This window comes from Oreochromis niloticus, unplaced genomic scaffold (genome assembly GCF_001858045.2).
Source record: "Oreochromis niloticus isolate F11D_XX unplaced genomic scaffold, O_niloticus_UMD_NMBU tig00006634_pilon, whole genome shotgun sequence".
NCBI classification, from domain to species: Eukaryota; Metazoa; Chordata; class Actinopteri; order Cichliformes; family Cichlidae; genus Oreochromis; species Oreochromis niloticus.
The window spans coordinates 4,208-12,290 of NW_020328097.1; the positions used below are offsets into that span (position 1 = coordinate 4,208).

The window sequence follows — 8,083 nt, forward strand, 5'->3', positions numbered from 1 at the left end:
CTTAGTGATGCTGAGGTGGGAGGGAAGCTCTGCTTTCACATCAGGACTATCAATATCTTCCACATCCTTACACTCAAGGGAAGGACCTCTGCAATGGAGCACATGTACAGTTAGACCGCCAGTTTAGCAGTGAGGTTCAGAAATCTATGACTCTTAATTACAATGATCCATCTCCTCTACACTCTGAATCTAAAATAATCACCACTACAGCCTATAGCTTATATTCCACTGGCCCTTAGACAGACCTATTACCTCGGTCTTCAGTGTTATAATCATCCTCTATTCCAATGCCCTCTGTCAGTTCTTTCTGTTTGCGGTAATTCAGCAGGAATTGGTGAATGCTGAGGTCTTCCTGGTCACGGGAGCTCTATCTGGAGCTGGCAGACGTACTGGTCCTGCTACAATTGGAAGGAAACCACCTCGCTAAAGGAAAAACAAGACAACAATATCAAAACAGGTTTGATTACAATAAAATAAGTCAGTTCATCAAAATCAGTGTGACACAGACGCTGATGTTTTTTGAGAAGAGCCCATTAGTGACATTTAATTCCATATCTTTACCGTGAGGGCTTGTAAAACTGCAAAAACTGCAAACACCTATAGTGCCGCTGTATAAATATTGTTATGAATATCAATTCTACAACAGAAAACGACTCAGCATTTAAACCATCACGACGTATTAAATGTTTCCAAAGATACTGATAATTTGATAACGAGTGAAGTTATATATCCTGAAACGTACTCATTGATAGAAATTTTGAAAGGCACTGCAGAAAACATAAAGTTAAGCAACATAAAAATTGTGGCAGTGCATGCAATGAGTCACATTTTCTTCTTTGTCCTCTTTGACTCCCAGCATATGTGAGACTCAAGCTGACATCACTCTTGAAATCTTACCCAGTGCCTTCATGAGCGCGTGCAGCGCGGAGCAGAAAAGAGCAGCTGTGCGCAACATTCAGTGACAGTGCACTTGCTGGCATCTCGGGTGGGCAGAGCCCTGATTCAGTAGGGTGAATAAGGGATCTCGTCTCCTCCGTACTTAATGAGTGTGGTGTACCTGTCAGTCATGTCTGGCACATAAGACACCAGGTAGGTCCCATCATGGTTGTCACAGATATTTGCTTCTTGGGCTTCCCGTCTGGGTCCTTCAGGACAAAACAAAAACTGTTACCTAAATATCAACACTTTGGTTACATTATTGTGTGGTCCACGTTCATGCGCTCACAGTGATCTGCACTGCCAGCAGTCCCTCACCTGCATCTTTGCCATCAATGTTGAACTTCACTGGCAGAGAGCTGGGCACTCCAGTGGTTTTAAGGCCGGATCCACTTGCACGCACCTTGCTGGCATCATGGGTGGGCAGCACCTTCACCTTGTAAGGGTGGACAAAAGGGAAGAGAAGAACAACACGCTCACAAATGAAAGGAGCCTCATTTACAGAACCCAGTAAACCACACAAAGACTTTTCCATTTTTAAAGCTGGCCAGAGTGCAACACTGTAACATGTAACACCTAGAAGGTTCAGATGGTTGCAGTACTTTGCTCATTTGGATCAAAAGTTTGGGGGAAAATCTTTCATTAAATCAAGTGATTGTAATGCTCTTGCTTCCGTTGTGTAGTTAACCATCTATCATTTTAGATGTTTCATTAGCAGCCTGATGAAATTAGCTGTGTCGTTAGCCCACTTCAGCCATCCAAACAGATGACCATCTAAGGTGAATTATGCAGATCACTAGCACAGTACACAGATTACCACTTCTTATTCCAGCCAGACTTGTTGTTACTTCATTCTAATCATGCAGGAACAACAAAGATTTATTCCTACTGGCTTTTTAAAATGTGCTTCTTCTATTCTAGAAAAACAAAAACATGTTATCACAGGCTTTTGTTTTTTTCAATGACATCTGTGTTGGCTGTGTCAGTTGCAGGCAAACATTTATCATAATGGTTAGATATTAGGAAATAGCTTAAAATTAGTGCATATTTAACTTGTTACACTGCCTTGATGTTACCTGCATGGGATCTCCTCATCAGCATATGACTGTACCCTGGATGATGATATGTGACGAGCTTGAACTTGATTCGCTAACAGAAACTAGCTAGCTTAGCGCACATGTCTTGTGGCAAGATATATGCACCTAAATGATTTAAGTCATTGGCTGTTCTGCCAAATTGCCACCAACCTGCAACTTTGTGAGCTGACTGTTTCGGGATTTTTGTGTTTTACACAACAAAAAGAAAAGAAAAAGATCTACAGATTCAGGCATTTCCTTACCTGTGGTAGTCGCGTAGAATGACGTCACTGACAATGGTTTAAGATGAAAACAAACTTTCTCAAACAAAAAAAAATTTAAAAAAACAAAAAAAGAAGAAGTGAGTCGGCGTGTCATCTTTACCGAGCACCATACATGTTTTGCCTCACATTAAAATTATTATTTTTCCTTTTCAAAAATAATTCGTGTTCAGAGAAGTCAAATATACCACATTTGCACTAATTCCACGGCCTGGCAGGTGGCGCAGAGCACTTGTCGCCGGCCCCTGGCACCTTGAAGTACAGACGGGCGATGGTTCGAGTCTCACTCATGCCGAGTCCTGTCTAGAGCTTCGGTCTGCTAGGGGGATTCCCGGTCTGCGCCGGGAATCCCGACCTTTTTTTGCCTTTTCTGTTTTTCTTTTTTTGTGGGTGTTGGGGCCTTTATTTACAAAGCTGGGCTATCTCCGTTGTCATGGCTACCAACAACAACGCCAGCTTGGGGGAGACCGGAGACCCGATAAGCACAGACTCATTCATCCTTTATCCACTTTCTTTTCACTGCTGCTGCTGCTGCTGCTGTGGGAAACGCTGGGACTTGTGTGGCTATGCAGTTTTTGCCTTGTTGGGACCAGTCTTGAATTTTACACATTTGATAAGTGAAGACTGGATGTTTAGTGACCAGAGCTGGGATAATCTGGACACAATCTGCAGCCTGCATCTCCAAATCACAAATGGCTTTAGATCTGATCTAAGATCTAGCAGACAGGCATGCATGTCTCAGGGTGATTACACACTAACACATTGTGATTAATCACACACATTTGTATACATTTTATTCACAAGATTTTAAAAAACAAACAAACAAAAAAAACCAAACTCAGGAGGGGAGAGCCTGAAACCATTTACCGAAGTCACATTAGCAGCAGTGTTCAGCCTAAAAATACACAAGTTACAAGTCGTGCATTTGAGTCATGCAGCCATATTATTTCTTAATTTATTCAATTATTTTCGAGACACTGTTAGTTGTTAGAAGCCAGTGTTTTAATGATAGGACATATATGACAGTAATGAGACAAAAACACAGATAGAATCGCAGAAAGCTTGTTTCTCTCCCGTTAGGCTATAGGCCCAGTTACCTTTGACTTTTCTGTGGTCAGTAGCCCTTCATGTCATATTCTGTCTCTATGTACAATATAGCATTACTAATACAATAACCTGTACGTCAATGAACTTCATTGTGTAATTGATGGCAGTTCTGAAAGTACTAGTCACTTAAAGGTTAAATTTCACATCTCAATTCTCATCTTTGAGTAACTAGAACTCCGAGCTATGAAATAAATGTAGTGAGGTTAAAGTATCAAATCAAAGTATCAAATTCTCTGTTATACTTGACATTTATTTTCTAAAAAAACACTTTGCTCTGCTGCCAAAATAATTTCCTCCTATAAAGGAGCAAAGTGAGTGTTAAGTGTCGTTAGCTGTGGTACTTTATCTCTTCTATGATGTTGCTGCAGGCTCTGGTGGAGGCCCAACCAGCCTCATGGTTTCTGATGAGACTGCCGTCAGCATGGTGATCAGTTGGGTACCTCCCAATGCTCATGTCCTCCAGTATCACGTGTCCTACACAGCATTGACTGGAGCTGATAGCCAGGATCACACTGCGAGTGGGTCGTAGTCATCACATCTTCACCTCTTCTGGGCTTCAGCCGGCTGTCATGTGTCAGAATTCCAGAAATTCCATAAGTCCCAAAACTTGAAATGAGTTCTGACTGTGTTGGGATGATAGTGTTGTTTGTTGTCTGCAGGTGCTGGTCCCTGGTGGAGAGAAGCAGGTGATGCTGGAGTCACTGCAGCCAGATGCACGTTACAGCATCTTGGTCACCGCTGAGTACCACAACAGAGAAGGAGGCAGCGGTTCAGCTCAGGGCAAAAGTGGTGAGTCAAACAAGGGAAAGATGCCAAGACAGCTCAAGTGCAACTTCCAGTTAAGACCGACAGGCTTACATGCAAAAAGTGCAAATGTCCCATTACTTTACCCTTACAGGAGGATATGCATACTTGAAGGTTTCCACATATAGAAACATCAAGGTTTGTGGGCAGTATTGTTTCTACAGCACTACACGTACAGTCATTTTGGTCCAGAGACACAGATTCCTTTCTCTCAGACCACTCCAGTATCTGTGTGTCATGGAGACCAGTATCTGCCGTTGATGGATATCCTATTGTAATCCAGGATGTAAAAGGTATTCTGTAATCACGTCTACAGTGATGTGAAAAGGTGTTTGCCCCCTTCCTGGTTTCCTAGTGTTTTGCATATTTATCACACTTACATGTTTCAGATCATCATCACCTACAGTACTGTAGGTTTAAGTTTATTTATAGTTATTGTGTGTATATGTTGAGTTTAAAATTGCATTTTAACAGCATGCTGCAGCTACCAACAATGGAAATGCTGTTTTGTGTTAAAATGATGTCTTTCGTGTGTTATTGCTTTGCAGGGAAGCTGAGAGTGGACAGAGCTGCACAGAGGACCAACGATCCACTCTCAGCACTTCATACCTGACTGGCCACAGCACCACCCCTCCTCCCCAGGGTGAGGGGGGTCCTGACCCCGCCTGCACAGAGGGAGTTGTGAACATGCACTTCTGTGTCGGTGGGTTTAGGAGCCTCCTCACACACACACGGATGAAGCCTGTCACTGGAAGATGTCTCCATTGCATCAGCAGGACGTAAGCATTTGTACAATATTGCAGTTTGTGATGTTTTATACATGTTTTTATTGCTTCATTTCAAACTAGGAGATATAAAATAAACCAGTTTTCATAATATTTTCTGTGCATTTAGTTGTTTTCTTAATAAGTTATTCAGAACATCATTGCAACCTGTCAGCTTTTTATTGAGGATGTAGAAAGTTGCTGGTGGCCCGAGTGTGTACAGTGGGGTGTTGTGTTTGTCACATGGTGAAAGTGACCTCATGGGGAGCAAAAAGAACAACTGAACAATTTGGGGATTCACAGACTTTGGTAATCGTTAAAAAATGAAGAAAAATTGTTCTGTGTGAACAAGAAGCTCAAATATAAACCATCCTGACACACTGACACAAATGATCTGCTATCAGTGTTTTCATGAGCCTGGGTGAAGCTAATTTGCACGAGTTTAACCTCCCTGTCAAAAACTTGCATGACTCTGCAGTACTGTAGCTTTCTCCTGTTTATTTATTCATTTGCTTATTGTAGAAGATTAATACGTTCAACAACCGATTCTTACTTGGCCTGAATGTTTGAATGTTTGCAGTTTCAGGTCCTACTGATCAGTTTTAAGTACTGTAGAAAGTGAGCAGCAATTTAATCAAATCCTGGGATGAAATGGGACAAAAGGGTAATGTGACAGCCACATTAGTTCCCTTCCCTCGTTTAACAATGTGTAAGCAGACTGCTTTAACCTGCAATTTACTGCATGTTGTTAGGCTGCATGGTGCAACCACAGTCTGCTAACCACCCGTGGTGATCGAAGGTTTTGAGCTCTTGCTCGAGCTACTGATGAAGCTTTGTCAATGCTTGTTAAGTTTCCCAACCACATTTCATCCCGATGGTCCAAGGCTTACATCTTTATGCTCACAAACGTACTTCTGTAATTAATCAGTAACCAATCTATTACTTTAAGTTACAGTTTGAGGGGCATTAACGAGCATAAATTAGATTTAACTGGATTATGTGTTTAAGAGACACAGACCTTCATCTTTAAGAGGCTCTTCTTAAATGTCTGATCATGTTTGTGTTTGTCTGCAGCATCACTGCAGCAGAGAGGGTATAACACAAGGCCACAGTCATGTGGTATTCTGTCCTGCTATTAAGTGAATAAAATACTGAAAAAAAACATCTAGACACTAAATACAGTCACTGGCCACTTCATTAGTTACACCTTGCCAGTACTGTTTTGGACCTTCTTTCACCTTCAGAACTGCCTTAATTCTTTGTGGCACAGATTCAACAAAGACCTGGAAAGATTCCTCGCAGATTTAGTTTCACATTGACATGATAGCATCACACAGTTGCTTCAGATTTGTCGGCTTTGCATCCATGTTGCAAATCTCCTGATCCACCACATACCAAAGATAATCTGCTGGATTGACATCCGTTATAAGATGAGTATACTGTGGTCATAAAACGATGGACATGGTCAGCAGCACAGCTCAGGGAGGTTGTACCTCTGGAGAGGCCTCTTCCTACACCTGAAGTTTTTACCAGTGAAAAGAACAGAGGTTTCCTCATACAGTGTTTCATCAACAGAGGAGAATTTGTTCCTCAGACTGTGCAAAAATTGCATTCATGGTTATCCTGCTGCGAGGGTGAGCTCTGAGATGGGCCCAAGCCATGCTTCCTCCTCAGCAGTCTTTATTTAACCTGATATGTCAAACCCAATTATTGTGGAAGACTCCTCTGACTCTGGAGAAGCAGTTCTGCTTCTTTCTTTTTTTTAATGAGCAGTAATGATACTTGTAATAAATGTAGCCTTTCTGCAGCTCTGGAGGCCTGGATTGCTGAATTGGACACTGGAAATCCCACCCTTGAAAACCCGTAGCTGGTCAGGCCCTGTAGCCGGAGCAGTGGAAGGTGGCGTAGGCCCTGCTAACTGTCTCCCAGCAGGTAATCCTGAGCAGACGGGAAAACATGATGGCTGGGTGACGGTCAGGAGGAAGCATAAACAGAAGCCCTGATGCGCCACCAACCTGTTCATGTGTCTAACTGTTTTCCCCACTCAGCGACACACCCGCCAGGGATCAAACTCTGGTAATTGGTGATTCTTTTCTGAGACACGTGAAGACAGCAGCAACCATAGTCAATTGTCTTCCAGGGGCCAGAGCAGGCGACACTGAGGGAAATTTAAAACTGCTGGCTGACGGTAAACCTGAATTCAGTAAAAATATAATTCACATCAGCAATAATGACACCCGGTTACATCAATCAGAGGTCACTAAAATCAATATTGAATCAGTGTGTAACTTTGCAAACACAATGTCAGACTCTGTAGTCCCCTCCCCAATCAGACCAGGAGTGACATGTTTAGCTGCATGTTCTCCTTAAATTGCTGGCTGTCTGACTAGTGTCCAAGAAATGATGTGGGCTTGATAGATAATTGGGAAACTTTCTGGAGGAAACCTGGTCTGGTTGGGAGACAATCCCACTTTGGATGAAGCAGCTCTTCTTTCTAGAAATCTGGCAAATTTATGAAATCCCCTGAAACATGATTATCCAGCGTTGGGACATGTAAGCAGAGTTGCAGTCTCACACACCTCTGCAGCTTCTCTCCTACTGTTATCCCCCTAAAACCCCATCTCCATAGAGACTGTGTCAGCTCCCAAACAGACAAAAAACTAACTAAAAACCAGCAAAAAAAAAATGACTTAAATGTAAAAAAATAAAATAAGAAAGAACAATACAGTATCCTCAACAGCACCAAAGAGTTATTACATGACTTAATAATGGATCAACAAATCGATTTACTCTGCCTTACTGAAATCTGGTTACAGCAGGATGATTATGTAAGTTTCAATGAATTAACACCCCTGAGTCATACTAACTATCAGAGCCTTTGAAGCACAGGCCGAGGAGGCGGTGTGGCAGCAATCTTCCACACCAGCTTATTAATTAAACAAAGATCAATACAGAGTTTAATTTATTTGAAAGCCTGATGTTTAGCCTTGTCCATCCCAGCTGGAAATTTAGATCAAAACTTTAAAAAGCCCCCCGTAAAGCTAGAACATCTTACTATTCATCACTGATTGAAGAAAGTAAGAACAACCCTAAGTTTCTCTTCAGCACTGCAGCC

At 42.1% G+C, this 8,083-nt stretch overlaps 1 protein-coding gene across 4 annotated transcripts; it reads right to left on the minus strand.

The window, feature by feature from the left end:
- Positions 1–372: 372 nt before the first annotated feature.
- LOC109198184 (filamin-A-like) lies at positions 373–2,648 on the minus strand. Of its 4 annotated transcripts, none has more exons than XM_019353763.2 (4): positions 2,013–2,054; positions 1,255–1,372; positions 1,058–1,145; positions 373–423 (listed from the first exon to the last, which is right to left on the minus strand). In XM_019353763.2, exons 1-4 carry the CDS (start codon positions 2,016–2,018, stop codon positions 399–401), a joined length of 237 nt encoding a protein of 78 aa, XP_019209308.1. In that variant the 5' UTR covers positions 2,019–2,054; the 3' UTR covers positions 373–398. The 4 variants fall into 4 exon arrangements, 2 of the variants coding, with proteins under 2 accessions (XP_019209308.1, XP_019209307.1); XR_002059110.2 differs by lacking the exons at positions 373–423; positions 2,013–2,054 and adding exons at positions 2,276–2,329; positions 2,482–2,648 and having other exon boundaries at positions 916–1,145; XR_002059111.2 differs by lacking the exons at positions 373–423; positions 2,013–2,054 and adding an exon at positions 2,184–2,225 and having other exon boundaries at positions 916–1,145.
- Positions 2,649–8,083: the final 5,435 nt, after the last annotated feature.